This window comes from Eptatretus burgeri, chromosome 6, assembly GCF_056783735.1.
Source record: "Eptatretus burgeri isolate ZD-2024b chromosome 6, Ebu_testis_v1, whole genome shotgun sequence".
Taxonomy (NCBI): domain Eukaryota; kingdom Metazoa; phylum Chordata; class Myxini; order Myxiniformes; family Myxinidae; genus Eptatretus; species Eptatretus burgeri.
In genome coordinates this window covers 110263672-110281296 of record NC_140966.1, presented here as the reverse complement: position 1 = coordinate 110281296, position 17625 = coordinate 110263672, and the positions used below count along the sequence as shown (strand labels likewise).

At 46.5% G+C, this 17625-nt stretch overlaps 1 protein-coding gene across 6 annotated transcripts in view; it reads right to left on the bottom strand.

Moving 5' to 3' along the window:
- HPF1 (histone PARylation factor 1) overlaps positions 1–17625 on the bottom strand; it is a 67504-nt gene that overhangs the window by 21254 nt on the left and 28625 nt on the right. For all 6 annotated transcript variants that reach the window (XR_015059590.1, XM_085886721.1, XM_085886724.1 and 3 more), the window contains one exon: positions 9353–9451. Coding sequence is in view for 5 of the 6 variants with exons in the window: in XM_085886721.1 (XP_085742847.1) it covers positions 9353–9451 (99 nt within the window). In the remaining variant the exon portion in view is untranslated. The remainder of the gene's footprint in view (positions 1–9352; positions 9452–17625) is intronic.

The window sequence follows — 17625 nt, the reverse complement described above, 5'->3', positions numbered from 1 at the left end:
TTGTGTTCCATCAATCGTTCTTTGTTTCTTCTTTTTTTTTTTCCAACTTCAGTGTAAATTCATCCCACCTCTAAGTCTACCTCCGAAGTCCTTCCTTGTTATACCCCCTCCTTACTCCTCCAAACTTGCCCCTCGTCCTGCCTCCTTTCTCAGCATCTCTGCACTATCCTCTGCTTCACTCACAGCTCCCCCTCTGGTGTCCCAAACTGTGTGGTGTTCAAACATCTGTGGGCTCCGTTCCATCATCACAAATATCTCACTTTCTCATTCACTACACTCCTCAAAATCTCAAACATGCTCTTTCTTCTCACCACACCTCCCCCTATTCCCAACCCCTCAAATCTTGCTACTCCGCCACCCGCTCCCATCTTTACCACACCACTACCCAGTCTCATCCTTCTCCTCTCCTGACCTCTCCATTCTCCATCCTCCTTCCTCCCCCATGGCCATGCCTGCTCTCTTCGTCTCCCCTCCATCTCAAAGCTTCTCTCTCACCCCTCCCCCCTCTGAAATCAGCAGCCTCCTCCCTCTTCAAAGCATACTTCACTCTCTTTCCCTTCCAAGTTTCCCCCTCACCCTTCTCCTTCAAATCTTCACCCTAACCCCTCCCCTTCAAATCTCCCCCTTCATTCACCCTTCTCAAAGCTGCCGCACTCACATCCACAATGCTGCCTCCTTCACCCACCCTCTCTCTTCCAACTCATTCCTCCACCTCCTCCAATCTCCCACTTCCCACTGTGCCTCGTCCCATCACAACCGAACCTTTTGTCGTCCTCCCCATCCAGCCCTCTCTCCAAGCTCTTCTACAATCTCCTACACACTGTCAACAACGCTCCAGACCTCCCCTCTCCACCTCGTCCAACCACCCCACCCCTCCCCACCCCTGCACCCAAAGCCTCCTCTCCTCCCCCTTCTTTAACAGTGTGGACCTCAAGCATATCGGGCCTTTGCTCCAACCTGCCTGATCTCTCCATACAAGTTGCCTCTGACAAACCAGACATAATCTGCTTAAAATAAACTTTCCGCCTCCAAGACGTCTCTGACTCCCTAGTATCTCTCCCTGGTTACTCCCTCCTCCGGTATGACAGACCTGAGCCTCATCCTGACGGCGGAGTGGCTCTCTTTATCATAACCTCAATTCTTCACTCTCCATGCACTGCCCTCACTCCCACACACCCCCGGGAATACCTCCAGCTCTGGCTTCCTCGCCATTCCCACCTCATGCATACATGTGTGTTGTACCGTCCACCAAACAGTGATGACTCCAGTTGCACCTCACTATCCGAGAACATGAACCAACTTTTATCCTCTCATCCGAACTCTCTCTTCCTCATATGTGGTGACTTCAACTGTAATCATGCGAGTTGACTGGGAGTGGGCACCTTTCTCACCCGTCATGGCACTTCAGCAAAGGACTTCTGCGACACGTTGGGACTGACACAAGCTGTCAACTTCACGACCCGGTTCTCAGCCAAATGGAACTCCATCTCTTCTGGATCTGATTTTGACCAATTTCCCTGCTAATGCATGCTATTATTCTGCACCAATCCGTTCATCTGACCTTATTCTTGTGAAAGTAAACATCTCTATGGCCGTTACGAGAGAACCACCTCGGCGCCAATGAGTCTGGCATTTCACTCAGGCCAACAGGCAGGGACTTCAAGCAGCCATCAAACTTCTCGACTGGTCTCCCATTTCTATTCTCACCGACATCAACTCATCCTGGGAATTTTCAAAGAAATTCATTAAAAAAAATTTGCACTTCCTCTTCCTCCTCACTCTCATCTTCAGTTTTCCTACCCTTCCTCCCACCCTTGGTTCACTGAAGCTTGTGGCGAGGCAGTTGTCCGGAAACAACTTGCCTTCGTCTCATGGAAGGCAAATCCCACAACAAGTGTGTCTACCCTGAGGAGAGCCAGGAAACATCATCTTTCTCATCTCAAGTCTGAACTCTCAAACCTGTCTTCTTCTTTCGGCTGCTCCCGTTAGGGGTCACCACAGCGGATCATCCGTTATGATCCGCATAATGATTTGGCACAGGTTTTACGCCGGATGCCCTTCCTGACGCAACCCTGGTCGCCTCTTATGACACAGGGATATGGTACACCTATTCTAACTGGGGCATACACCGGCCCAGTACACTGGTACTCATTTCGGTGACCTCGGAAGGATGACAGGCTGAGTCAACCTCCTGCTGTGTATTAATTCAAGCGGCCAACGGGGCTTGAACTCAGGACCTTTTGGATCCCAATCCGCTACCCTAACCACTACGCCAACACCAGGCTTCCCACCTCTCTCAAACCTGTCTCCCACCTCCAAATCCTGGTGGCATCTGGTTAAGTCTGTTTCTGGTGTATTTTCCTCCTCCATCCCCTCCCTTACCTCAAATAGCTGCACAGCTGACACTGCAAGTGAAAAGGCTGAATGTCTAAACTCCGTGTTTGCATCAAAATCTTGTATCCCAAACCCATCGCTTTCTGTACCCACCTGACCCAGTCGCACCCAACTGTCCCTGGACTCTGTGTCCTTTTCTCCTGACAAGGTGAGAGAGCTTGTTGTCAAACCTCGACTCAGATTCTGCAACCGGTCCAGACGGCATCAGCCCACGTGTCCTAAAAACCTGCTCCTCTGCTTTTGCTCACCCTCTCTCTGTTCTATTCACCCTCTCATTTGCTCAAGGTCATCAACCATCTGCTTGGAAATCAGCAAACATTAACCCTGCATAAAAAGGTGCAAAAACAGATCCCTACAACGACAGACCAATCAGCCTTCTCCCAATCATCAGCAAGGTTATGGAATCCATCATCACATCTGACATTAAATCCTCCCTCCTCTCCAATGGCCTGATTTCTGATCATCAATTTGGATTCAGATCAGGACATGCTACCCTGTACATGCTACTTCTGCTTTCCCAACAATGGATGGAGGTCCTAAATGTGAAACATGAGATCAGAGCCACCTCGCCTTGACATATCGCGAGATTTTGATACGGTCTGACGTTGCACAGTGCTCAACAAACTCTCTTCTGATGGTATCAAAGGCAATCTCCACTCGTAGCTCGCAATCTACTTCCTCTCCTGTCGGTCAACGCATGGCTGTTAAAGGAGTTCTCTCATCTCCTCTTCCTGTCCAGGCTGGAGTTCCTCAAGGCAGTGTTTTTGTCCTGTGTTTTTTTTTTCTGGTTTTCATCAATGATCTCTCAGATTCCCTGGAAAATCCTCTTTATGTCTTTGATGATGACACCACCCTCTGCCATCCCTTCGATCGGCAGGCAGCAACCTCTTCACTCTCTGCAGACCTGGATATAATCACAAGCTGGTCCAACACATGGAACATGACTTTCAATCCTGACAAATCTCAAACCCTCACGATGTCTCTCCGAAAGGACCTTCTGGAAACCACCCCTCCATCCACTTTCTCAACAATCCTCTAGAAGTCCTTTCTTTCAAGCATCTGGGTCTCACTATCTGCCATGACCTTTCTTGGGAAAGCCACATTTCCAGCCTGGCCTCCAGAGCCAGTCGCCGACCAGGCATCCTACGTCGTACAAAGTCCTTCCTTGGCACACCTGAGCTCCTGACCACATACAAAGCTTTCATCCGAAGCCTGATGGAGTATCTATCTATATCTCTATATCTCTATATCTCTATATCTCTATATCTCTATCTCTCTATCTCTCTATCTCTCTATCTCTCTCTTCGGGGGGGGGGGGGGCGGTCCTGCTTCATGCTGTGGAAACCAAGGCTTTTAGTATCATTGGTCTCTCACCGCAGGCAGGTCAGTGGTCTTTCTGTCTACTGTCTCCTCTCTGGCCATGCCCCCCCTGCTCTGTCTGTCTGAGATACCCCCCCCCACATTTCTGCAGGGTGCTCAAGGTCCGCCATCGACACCCTTCTGGTGAAACTACCAAAATCAAGAATCACTGCTCACCTTCACTCTTTCATTCCTCTTTTTCCCCCACTTATGGAACAAACTCCTACACTCTCTTCAATCCCATTCTTCCCTCCAGGCCTTTAAAACAGTTGTTCACCACCGCCTCTTATCATCCCCCATCCAAATCCTCGATCTTTTCTCCCCCCCCCCCCCCGTTAATCCACCCCAAGCCCACCTCCTTCAAATTCCCTGCTTTCTTTCCTGAAAGTCCCTGTAATGTCCATCTTATGTTCCCCATGTTCCTCACCCCATCCCTCTCCCTTCCACAGATCTCCTAATGTCTCTGTTCCCCACTGTTTTGTGCTTCCCACTCCTACCCCTCTTGTCTCATGCCTCCTTGCTGTGTGTTGTGTGTTAGCTCTCATACGAGCCTCGACAAGGTATACAAAAAAAAAAAAATAGATGATATATCTCGGTCCATCAGTTCAACATGGATGGTGGCATTCATGTCTTACTCAGCATTGTTCACGTTGATTTTGTTCCGATGTTGTTATTCCAGAAGTGACAGCACCACAATGCTTCGATTGACTTCAAAGTGACTTCGATTGAGAGCCAAGTATTCCCCAGGTTATCGGGTTTTTTTTTTTTCCTGCTCAATCAACCCACTCTGTTATTTTTTTGTTTTTTTTGTCATTTCTGCTTCTGCTCCAATTTTCCCTTCCACTTCTGTGATTGAGAGTTTGCACTGACCACTTCAGTGATCCAGCTTGTTCACCTCCCATGTCTGCTCTTCCTCCCCCCCACCCCTAATCTCATTATTCCCCATATCCTTTCCATCCAGGTCCCCTTTGATCCTGCTGTTTGTGTCCCCCCCCCTCCCCAGGTCAAAAAACCACCAGGTTTTTTTGGTGAGGAAGGTGTTTGGAAACGGACACCCAGCAGGACAAAAACAAAACCTGTCAAAGGGCGGAGGAGCTTCTTGTGAGGCAACGGCCATCCATATCTAGTGCCCAACTGTGTCTGCGGACGTCCTGCAATTGGGTTACTTTTTATTAGGAGGTTGGTGGCAGGATTTGCACTCCGGCCACCGTAAAACCCTTCATTCCGCAAAACACAAAAACGCAAAGAAATCTGAAAACCCACTCCGTGGGAGTACCTCCTGTGCAGCTTCCCTTCGCAGGGCAGCTCACCGGATTACGGGATTGTGGCAAAGCCTTCGGGACCCCCAATCTTTGATGATATGAGGGAAACCACGGGGGTAACATTCCCGGATCAGATTGTGGGAGAGTGTGTTGGAGTGGTGTGGAAGTGTCATCCACCAGACTTGGGTTAACCCGAGGCGGTCCCTTCAGGTGGGTGCCTGGAATGTCCTATCCCTAAGAGAGGATGATCACCTGTCTCTGTTATCATCTGAGCTCAAGCGTTTGGACATCGGTATTGCAGCACTCTCTGAGATTCGGAGACCGGATTACGGCAAGATCATGGTGGGTGGTTACATATGCTATTGGTCTGGTCGCTCTGATGGTTACCATTCCCAAGGAGTTGCTGTAGCTGTGTCCAATAAGCTGACCCCAATGATAATTGGGATAACACCGGTCAACGAGCGTATTATGAGATTAAGGATTCGTCACTCCTTGGGTATCATTTCCCTGGTCTCTGTTTATGCTCCGACTGAGGCGAGTGATCTCACCGTAAAGGATGCATTCTACGCCACGCTCGAGTCTGTGGTTGATCAGTACCCCAGACGAGACACACTTCTCATCTGGGGGGATTTCAATGCATCGACTGGAACTGATAGGGATGGCTATGAGACGTGTGTTGGTCCCCATGGGTCAGGAACTATGAACCAGAATAGCACTAAGTTCCTTGACTTTGCAAGAAGTCATGGACTTAGGGTGGCTGGTTCATGGTTTCAGCGCCCACAAGCTCATCGCTGGACTTGGTATTCCAACGCTGGCGGTGTGGCAAAGGAGATTGACGATGTCCTCGTTGATGGTCGCTGGAGGATGATCCAGAACTGCAGGGTCTACCGGAGTGTTCAGTTCCTCAATACTGACCACCGGCTTGTTGTAGCAACTCTGAAGTTGCACCTTAAATCCAGGAGAATGGTACCATCCCAGCCTAGGCTGGATGTTGGCAAGCTCAAGGATGAGAGGGTAGCTGAGGAGTTTGCGAACAAGCTGAGTGGAGATTTGGGGGGTATGGGTGCTTTGGGAGGTCCTGAAGAGTTGTGGAGTGCCTTCAAGACCACCGTCCTTGATGTTGCCAATGGACGTCTTTAAACTCACCATTGGGCAAAGAAGAATTTTGTCTCTCAAGTAGGTGCTGGCGGTAACAGGGCCAGGCTGAATGGCAGAGCTGTGCTGTTCAGGGAGCTGAGGCATAAAACTGAACGTGCGCTAAGGGTGGACAAGGAGGCCTATGTGCGAGAAATCTGTGAGGGGGTAGAGCATCAACTGTGGTCAAGTGATTCTCGTCCTGCTTACAGGGGAATTCGCGCATTGCGTTCATCCAAGCCGATCCCTCGGTGTACTGCAGGTAGAGCAGAGGGTGATAGGCTCTTGACAGAGGAGTCCGAAGTGAAGGTCCGCCGGGCCGGTTACTTTGAGCGGTTGTACCTGGCTGATCCACCAGCTGTCGAGTTGGAAGTCAGGGGTGTTACAATCCCTGTTGCTGACCCTCCAATCAACTGTGGTCCACCTTCGCTTGTGGAAACACAGGCTGCGGTGAACTGGTTGAAATGGGGTAAAGCTCCAGGGATCTGTGGCATCAAGGCGAACTTCTCAAGGCTGGTGGAGATGCAGCACTCGTGTCGTTGCATGAAGTTCTGTGCTCTGCCTGGAACACAGGCATCATCCTAACTGACTGGAAGAGGGGCCTTGTTGTCCCTCTCTGGAAAGGGAAGGGTGATCACCAAGACTGCAACAACGACCGAGGGGTGACGCTGCTCTCAGTTCCGGGCGCGGTCTTTGCTCGGATAATTCTTGATAGGGTTCGCCACCATCTGCTTGAACACCAGCATCCAGAACAGTCAGGCTTTACACCAATGAGGTCAATGATTGACCGTATCCTTGCTCTTGGTGTCCTCACCGAACGCAGACGAGAGTTTCGGCAGGGGCTGCTTGCAGCCTTTGTTGATCTCTGTAAAGCATTTGATTCAGTAAATTGGGATGCCCTCTGGAGGATTCTAGGTCTTCGTGGGGTGCCACCAAAACTGATCGATCTGATGTCTGAACTCTCCTCTGGTACTCTGAGAGTGCTGTGAGATGTGGTGGTAACATCTCTGACTTATTTCCAGTTGTTACCGGAGTTCGTCAGGGGTGCGTACTGGCCCCCACACTTTTCAGCACTTGTATGGACTGGATTCTGGGGAGGATGTCGGAGAGATCAAGCTGTGGTGCATCGTTTGGGAATGTCAAGATCTCGGACCTTGAATTCGCAGATGATGCAGTCATCTTTGCGGACACTTTAGATATCCTTTTGGGGGCCCTCGAGGTGCTGAACGAGGAGTCGAAGCCGCTGGGATTACAGGTTTCCTGGGTCAAAACTAAAATCCAGGCTATCAATGACATCTTGGATGCTGCTGTCCTGTCTGTGCCTGTTTGTGGTGAGGATGTTGAGGTCATGGAGAGATTCACTTGGCCTGGCAGTGATATTCATGTCTCTGCTGGCTGTGAGTCAGAGGTCAATAGACGTCTGGGTCGGGCCTGGGGATTCATGGATTCACTGGATAATGGGGTGTGGCGCTGCTGGTACCTGTGCGGGAGGACGAAAGTCTGAGTCTTCAGGTCCTTGGTGCTTCCAGTCTTGCTCTATGGATGCGAGACTTGGACTCTGACCAAGGATCTGAGACGGAGACTTAATTCCTTTGGTACCAGGTCTCTTCGGAGAATCCTTGGCTATCTCTGGTCGGACGTGTCCAACGAGTGGTTGCTGAGAGACTCAAATGAGATTTGTTACCTGCATAGTCCGTGAGCGTCAGCTACGGCTGTATGGACATGTGGCTCGTTTTCCTGACACTGATCCTGCTCACCAGATTCTCTCAGCAAGGGAGTCTTGTGAGCGGAGGAGGCCAACGGGCCGACCACGTGCCTCATGGTTGCAGCAGGTTGATCGGCATCTCAAGGAGATGGGGATGGGCCAGGCATCTGCCTGGGGGATGGCCAGACGGAGGCTCCTGGAGTACCGGCGGAAAGTGGACACAGTGACTCGCTGCTCTGGCGCATGCTCCCATACCTGACCTGACCCCCCAACCTCCCCCCCCCCTTCCACTATTTTTGTTCTGTTATGTCCTGATCCGTTTTGTGCTCTCGCTCCAATGAGAGCCTCAATTCTCAACAAAAATATTTGTACTGGTGGACTACAAGTAAAAGAAGACCTACTTTCTAATTTGATTTCCCCATCGACATCTGAACTTACTCCGTTTTTTGAGTACTTATATTAATCAAGAAAGCTTCTCTGAACCTCACTTCTTTGATTCCCCTCATCTTACCACCATTATTATTGACAAAACAAAACACACCAGCACAGAACCAATTTTTGCTCCACTGTCCGATTGACTACATATATCCAAAAGGTAGACACTTCATCAAATGGAATGCAAGTGGTAAGTGATCCACAGCAAAGCTTTTGCAGAAGACTCAATTGTGTCGTACAATTCCCCCAACACACTGAGAGACAGCTACGCCACTTTGCTGATCTGGAATCAATTTGATGCAAGTCCGACAAATTGGTATATTTTCAAGGATGAAGGACATGTTCAGTCTCACACTGTCTCGCTGGCAGCATCCTCAAACAAATCCACCTATCTATTCTATGGTGAACGACAGGAAGAGGCTCAAAAACATCTTGGGCCTCACCATTAGCCATGACCTCTCCTCGGTTGACCAAGTTAAAGAAAGGACATCCTCCATCATTCCAAGTCATTCCTTCAGAAAAAATATCAAAAACTACTCACAGCCTACAAGGCCTTTGTCCCTAACTCGATGGACTACTGCTCTCTGCTACGGGCCAGGGCCCCAGCATTACATCTGTATCTCCTGGATTCTGTGAAATATTGAGCTCTCAACACCATTGCAATCTCCCACGATGAGACTGAAACACAATGTTTGTTGCTCTCACATTTCAGACTAGTCAGAGGCCTCTCCGCAACAAGAGCTCTGTGTAACAACTTGGAGTTCAATAAATGTCGGCGAAAGTTTGAATGAAAAATAAAATCAACAAAATCAGATGAAGTTCATAGTTGATCAAATAATTTTTCCAAATAAAAGGTAAAAAAATCTTTTGTATTTGCTTTCTTTTTTAAACTCATCCAAAGCAACCGGATGTTCCGTGCCCATTAAGCATACATAAAGCATAAATGCCCATGAAGCTGTTGTTTATGGTGAACATTGGCTGAAAAATAAAACAAGCTAAAGTCTGATGAACAAATCAAAGAAAAATTGTTGTGATGCAGCATGTTACAAGTGAAGAAGTTTACCGTATGGCACAGAACAAGTTATCACCAAGGACCGAAATGGAGCACCCTGATTGAGCACTGCTCAACCCGACGAGAACAGGAAGTTCATTTGGTGTGTCCCTGCGTACAAGTGTAACACACACACACACACACACACACACACACACACACACACACACACACACACACACACACACACACACACACACACACACACACACACACACACACACTTCATAAACATTTGTGTCTCCTCATGTCATTACCTTGAATGTGAGATAGATACTACAACAATAAATGAATAATAATAATAATAATAATAATAATAATAACTAGAGCTGCCACTTTATAACTGCTGGCAGTGATGACCGGGTACCCAGTCCGTCCGCCTTTGACACAACTGATACAACATGAGACTTAAATCATAGTCGCAAAGTTTCGCATTTATCGGATAAGCGGTGCCAGAGAAAACATTATTTAATGGTGATACAAACACAGGCCTGCTTCGAGACGGCGCGGAACAGACGAGTTACGAACCGGGCAGCACAAAGCGTTCAATTTCCTTATTACTGGCTTCCAGATTCAAATAATTAAATAATTCTGGCTCCCAAACCGCGTGACCGATCAGGTTAAAATTTTAAACTTTTGTTTTGCATGTCACCTGAATTATAAATGTGAAGTTTCGCATATATAGAGGCAGCGGTTCCAGAGTAAACATTAATTAATATTTATCCTTCAATCCAAGATGGCGGCCAAACCATGTGACTTGTGATGTCATAATTTGCACCACGTGTGCAAACACGATGGTGGATGATAACTGCAAAATTTTCGCTTCTCCAGGTTAAGCAGTTCCAGAGAAAACATTATTTAATATTTTTCTTAAAACCAACATGGCTGCCAAACCCTGGGCCCGATCCCGTTGAAATTTCAAACCCTCATTCCGCATGAGCGTTCCACCATAACCTTGATGTTTCGCATTTATTGATGCAGTAGTTCCAGAGTAAACATTAATTAATATTTTTCCTTCAATCCAATATGGCTGCCAAACGTTGCATCGTACCTCAAAAGGGGGTGAGAACTTTTTATTCGTCATGGAGAGGCGGTCATAGTGGTGGAGTTTCGCCTGGATCTGTTCAGCCGTTTCAGAGAAAAAGACGTTTGAAGATATTGTTTTTCAATCCAAGATGGCTGACGAACCATGTGACCTATGACATCAGAAATTTACATTCTGCTTCCAACTGGGTATTGGAACACGTAAGTGAAGTTTCGTGTTAATCAGTAAAGGTGCGTTTTTCAATCCAAGATGGCCACCAAACCATGTGACGTGTGACATCATAATTTTTACCAAGCGTGCATACTGCCTGCTTGATGATAATTACAAATTTGATTCGTTTGGTTAAGCGGTTCCAGAGAAAACATTATTTAATATTTTTCTTAAATCCAAGATGGCGGCTAAACCATGTGACTTATCAATTCGAAATTAACAAACTTATATCGCCTTCCTGTCCCGAATATAGTTCTGAAATCTCCCCTTCATTGGGCCAACGCTTTTGGAGAAGATGTTTGAAGGTTTTCGGGTTTTTTCAAGATGGCCGCCAAACCATGTGACCGATCAAGAACAAATTAACAAACTTGAGAAAGGACCTCATGGGGAATATATGTGTGAAGTTTCGTCTTCATCTGTCTTGCCCTTCTGGAGAAGAAGATTTTTAAAATTTATTCATTTTCAATCCAAGATGGCTGCCGAACCTTGTGACCTATGATATCATAAATTTAAATTCTGCTTTCCATCGTCGACCTGAACAAGTTTGTGAAGTTTCGTGAAAATCGGATAAGGTCTATTTTTCTATCCAAGATGGCCGCCAAACCATGTGACTTCTGAGGGAAAATTTTTTTACCATGTATGCAGAGTTGAGGGAGGAAGGCACTTGCAAATTTTCGCTTCGATGGCTTATGAAATACCAGAGAAAACATTATTTAATATTTTTCTTAAATCCAACATGGCGGCCAAACCATGTGACCTATCACTTCGAAATTAACAAGCTTGCATCGCATGGATCTCACGAATATACTTGTGAAATCTCGCCTTCATGGGACCAGCGCTTCTGGAGAAGAAGATGTTTGAAGGTTTTAGGGTTTTTTCAAGATGGCCGCCAAACCATGTGACATATCAACAACAAATTAACAAACTTGAAAGAGGACATCAGGGGGAATGTACTTGTAAAGTTTCGCCTTAATCTGTCCAGCCCTTCTGGCGAAGAAGATTTTTTAAAAAAAAACACTAAAAAACAAGATGGCGGCCGAAATACGTCATCGATGACGTCAAGAAAAACATTTTCGTCAGTGATTTTAGGCGTAGATGATGCTCAAAATTTTTCAGATTTTTCCTGTACAGCGTTCTACTTGACGAATTTTCACCGGTATATCGCTTCACCTATGACGTCACGAAAAATCACACGTGTTCCCCATAGGGAGCTTAGTAAAATGTATCAAACGAAAAAATTTTCCATTGCACGGTTTCCGAGATACAGATGTCCAAAGTTTATCGCTTTTTTCAAGATGGCGACCGTACCACGTGACCAATGACGTCATAATTATAATGGGATTGTGCTATCAAAAAAGATACATACTATGGTAAAAATTTCCTGTCGATCGGACTTAGTGTCCCAGAGAAAATGATTTTTAAAGCGAAAAAGGGTGCAAAATGCCGGCGGAAAAATAATAATAATAATGCGTAATAATAAACAGAAGAAAAACAATAGGGTACCCTGTACTCACAGGGTACCCTAATAATAATAATAATAATAATAATAATACCAAGTTTAGTTCATTGGGGGGGGGGGGACAAACATCAGCCATCTGTTGACTGCATTACCGTTCCTGGGCCCATTTGCTCCATTACCATGCTAAAACCATGGAACCAGCTGGATGTTACACCGATCGAAGTCCATGCCTCCTAATCGAGCCGAGCAAACGGTGAGGGCACGTAATGTGATCTAAGTGGTTGTAATTATAATCGCACCACACTGGTCCTAGAATAGGCCTAAACCACCGAACAAAGCAGTGAGGACAACCAGAATTCACCCAAGATCAAGTCAGATTTATTGAAGCAATGACATGGGGGGGGGGGAGAAACTCAAGCAAGTACAGCACAATAAACAAGAAAGGGCAATCAGAGATTGGAGACCCTCGCCAGGACTTGTTTTGTGTGGTATTTGTGTGGTTTTATGTGGTGTATTTTGTGTGGTGTTTGTGTACTGGTGTGTTGCGTAATTAAAAGCAAAAAGCAAAAATGGAGTCATCAGGAGGAACCTGAATAGGATTCGGGTTTCAGCTGCTACATCTCTACCTAACCCTCAAACTCATCCAGGTGCAGCCAAGTGAGTCTTATTCAAAAAATAAAAATTAAATAATTCTGGCTGCCACACTATGCATCAAATCAGGTTGAAATAATATATACATATATACATACACCGATGAGCCAAAACATTATGACCACCTGCCTAATATGCTGTTGGTCCTCCGTGTGCCGCCAAAACAGTGCCGACCCGCCGAGACATGGACTCTACAAGACCTCTGAAGGTGTCATGTGGTATCTGGTACCAAAACATTAGCAGCAGATCCTTCAAGTCCTGTAAGTTGCGAGGTGGAGCCGTCGTGGATCAGACTTGTCGTTCCAGCACATCCCACAGATGCTCAATCGGATTGAGATCTGGAGAATTTGGAGGCCAGGGCAACACCGTAAACACTTCATCTTGTTCGTCAAACCATTCCCGAACAATGTGTGTAGTGTGGCACGGCACATTATCCTGCTGAAAGAGGCCACTGTCAACAGGGAATACCATTGCCATGAAAGGGTGTACCTGGTCTGCAATGAAATTTAGGTAGGCGACACGTGTCAAATTGACGTCCACATGAATGGCTGGACCCAGGGTTTCCCAGCAGAACATTGCCCAGAGCATCACACTCCCTCCACCGGCTTGTCGTCTTCCCACAGTGCATCCTGGTGCCATCACTTCCCCAGGTAAACGGCGCACACGTACACGGCCATCCAGGTGATCTAAAAGAAAACGGGACTCATCGGACCAGGCGATCTTCTTCCACTGCTCCAAGGTCCAGTTCTGACGCTGGCATGCCTATTGTAGGCGCTTTCGACGGTGGACAGGGATCATCATGGGCACTCTGACCGGTCTGCGGCTCCGCAGCCCCATACGCAGCAGGGTGCGATGCTCTGTGGATTGTGACACATTCCTCCAGTGACCACCATTAAAACTTTTCTGTGACTTGTGCCACAGTAGACCTTCTGTCGGTTCGGACCAGATGGGATAGCCTTCGTTGCTCTCGCGCATCGATGAGCCTTGGGCGCCGAACACTCTGTCCCGGTTTGTGGTTTGTCCCTCCTCGGACCACTGTCGGTAGGTACTCACTACTGCTGACCGGGAGAACCCCACAAACCTTGCCGTTTCAGAGATGCTCCGACCCAGTCGATTGGCCATAACAATTTGCCCCTTGTCAAAGTCGCTCAGGTCTTTACTCCTGCCCATTTCTCCTGCATCGAACACATCAACTTCAAGAGCTGACTGTTCACTTGCTGCCTAATATATCCTACCCCTTGACAGGTGCCATTGTAACAAGATAATCAATGTTATTCACTTCACCTGTCAGTGGTCACAATGTTTTAGCTCATCAGTGTGTATCCCCATCACTACTAGATCATAATTGTGAAGATTCACGTCGACTGATTCAAGAGAAGGAAGATTCAAGAATCAATTCAAGAAGATTCAAGAGAAGGAATTTTTCAAAGATTTTCGTTCAATCCAATATGGCTGCCAGACCATGTGATCAACAAATTGTTCGTGGACACCCTGGTATCCCTAAGCCTTGGGAAACATGTGCGTGAAGTTTCCCCTCGATTTGTCAAGCCGTTCTGGAGAGGAAGATTTTTAAATGTCTATTCTTTAAGAAAAAAGAAAAAAAAAATCACAGCCGCCAAACAATGACCGATGACGTCATCGGTGGGGAACTTTTTGTTCCGAATGGATAGGCGGTCAGACCTGTAAAGTTTCACCTTGATCTGTTTAGCTGTTTCGGATAGGAAGATTTATTAATGGTTTTTGGCTTTTTTTTTTCAATGAACCACGTGACCGATGACGTCATCAATTTTTTTTTTCTGTCGACCAATTTGTCCCAAGATGACCCTCAAAATTTTCACTATCCCATGAGGACGATGCACTATCCCATGAGGTCCCCAGAACTACTTTCCAGGTGAGCTAAAAATCATACTTATTCCCCATGCCATGTCGCAAGTTTCAAATTTGTTTTCCATAGTGCGGTTTTGGAGTTACAAAGGTCCATTCCTTTTTTCAAACTTGGCTGCAACAACATATGGCCTATGACATCATAATTATCATTAAAAACATTCCACAGGAGTCGTAGCTCTGATGATGAAAATTTCATCTCAATCCGACAATGCAGAGAAAATGACAATGCAAACTCATGTTTTGTGCGGACAAACAGACAAAATGGAAAAAAAAAAAACTCATAGAGCGACACTTGACGAAACGGAATGGCACTCAGTGGAGCGCATACCTCCGCCAGGATGAACAGTTCACATTTTGTATCCCACTGATGGGCTGGATCTGAATCCGGACCTTAACCAAAATCTAATCAGCTTATTCTTGCTACTCAACCAACTCTCCCACCTCGTTTTGTCACAAGCCGTCCACAACTTTTGGAGATAACATGCCATACATAGTTTTTGGCCCCATCTCTCAATGGTAAAGAATCAGTTAAAAATTAAATAATTCTCATATCCAGATCGAGACGAGGTTCTTCACAATTGAATCAATTCTTCCTTGTCACACTCCCAACCTGTGCACCAAGTTTTGTGTGATTCCATCCATAACCCTTTGAGATATTGTGCTATACGTCGTTTTTAGCCCCAGCTCTCAATGGTGAAGAATCACTTAAAAAATAAATAATTCTCGTATCTGGATTCAGATCTTCATCAAAATTGAATCGATTCGTCCTCGTCACACGCCCAATCTGTAAGTTTCATCCGAATCCATCCTAATTATTTTGAGATATTGTTCTTTTTATCGTTTTTGGCCCGATCTCTCAATGGTGAAGAATCGCTTCGGATCCGGATTTGAATCTTCACCAAAATTAAGCATTGCTGTCCTTGGCCGGTCTAGTACATACACCAAAAATTTCAGAATGATTGCTTGAAAACTGTGGCCAAAAATAGTGTGACAAAGACAGACAGACAGACAGACAGACAGAGACAAACGAGCTGGCAACACCACCAACACAACCTTTCGTGTGTGATTTCTGTTGCAGATTGTTGAAACCTCAGACATTGATGTGTTGTTGTTCGTCTTTGGGCTGCTCCCCTTAGGGATCGCCACAGCGGATCATCCATAATGATCCGCATACTGATTTGGCACAGGTTTTACGCCGGATGCCCTTCCTGACGCAACCCTGGTCGCCTCTTACGACACAGGGATAAGGATTGGGTTTCGCCATGATTCTGGGCTGCCCTACACCCTCTCATAGCATGGCCCAGCGCAGAGCTCCCGTCCTCAAGCGATCCTCCAACCCAAGCCTCCGAGTAGCCAGATTACAGGTGCACGCCACTACGCCCGGTACTGAAACCTCAGACGTTTATATGACCTTATAATGGAAGCTGTATGTAGCTTTAAAAGGGGCAAGCCTTGAAACTATGTGTTCTCTGTCAAGAAGACACAAAAGACAAGAAAAAGAGCAATCAGAGATTGCAGACCCTCATCAGGACTTCTTTTGAGTGGTGTATATTTATAGGTTTTGGGGTAAATCCAATATGGCTGCCAAACCATGTGACCAATGACATCATATGTGTGAACCTTTTGTTCCTCATGGACAGGTGGTCATACGTGTAAAGTTTCACCTCAATCTGTTCAGCCACTTCAGAGAAGAAGATTTTTGCAGGTTTTATTTTTTTTACAATATGGCTGCCGAATCACGTGGATCGGTGATGCTTCAGTACAGATGAAGGCTCCATTGGGCACAGCATGGATAAGGAGACAGCTTGTTCCATGAGTCATTCCTTGTTGTGGGGAAGATCGATGCTTCAGCAAAGGGGAAGGCTTCCTTGGGCACAACAGCTTGGTCCACGAGTCGTGGTTTCTTGCTGTGGGGAAGATCGATGCTTCAGGACCGGTGAAGGCTCCGTTGGGCGCAGCATGGATAAGGAGACAGCTTGTTCCATGAGTCATTCCTTATTGTGGGGAAGATCGATGCTTCAGTACGGGGGAAGGCTTCCTTGGGCGCAACAGCTTGGTCCACGAGTCGTGGTTTCTTGCTGTGGGGAAGATCGATGCTTCAGGACCGGTGAAGGCTCCATTGGGCACAGCATGGATAAGGAGACAGCTTGGTCCACGAGTCGTGGTTTCTTGCTGTGGGGAAGATCGATGCTTCAGGACCGGTGAAGGCTCCATTGAGCGCAGCATGGATAAGGAGACAGCTTGGTCCAATTATTCATGGTTCCTTGCTGTGATGCAGATGGATGCTTCAGGAATGGGGAAGGGTACATTCAGTCTTCGTGTCTCTCGAGTGGAGATGACAACCGGTGGGGGTGGCGTGTACACATGCACACACATAAACCTAAATCATGATTTATAAACACACATACATGCACGATTGTGATTTATACACATATTATAAATATTATATACATGCATACATACATATCGATGTGACCATACACATATTTTACGTAACATATTGTACATAATAGCAGATTACCCGCCCTACGGGCGATCTTGTTCCAACCATGCAGCACATTCTTCTGATAGTTACCTATACACCACCTAGATAAAGGTATGTGACAGCTCTGAATATGGAAAAAGAAAACCCAGATTACATGCATGAAACAAAAACATACCGACTGCTTATAATTCAAAACACCTCACTGCACTGTAAAATATGGGGACAGGAATACTTTACTGTAAATGGTGGAGACTTCCACCTGGAGGTAGCGCTACATGATACACATTTACATAGAGAATGTGTGTCCCCACCCTCCCTCCCAAGACCACCGGCAAATATTTTTTTTTAAAACCCTATACATTAATTGGGGCCATGCTGATCCTATGCAGCAAGTCTGGATGTAATTGGCACTGAACTGTAGGAGTAGCACGATAAACAAACACACACACACAAACACTGGTCCATGAATTATAGTAAGGATACATATAGTTACGTGCCATATTAAGCGCGCGCGCGCGCGCACACACACACACACACACACACACACA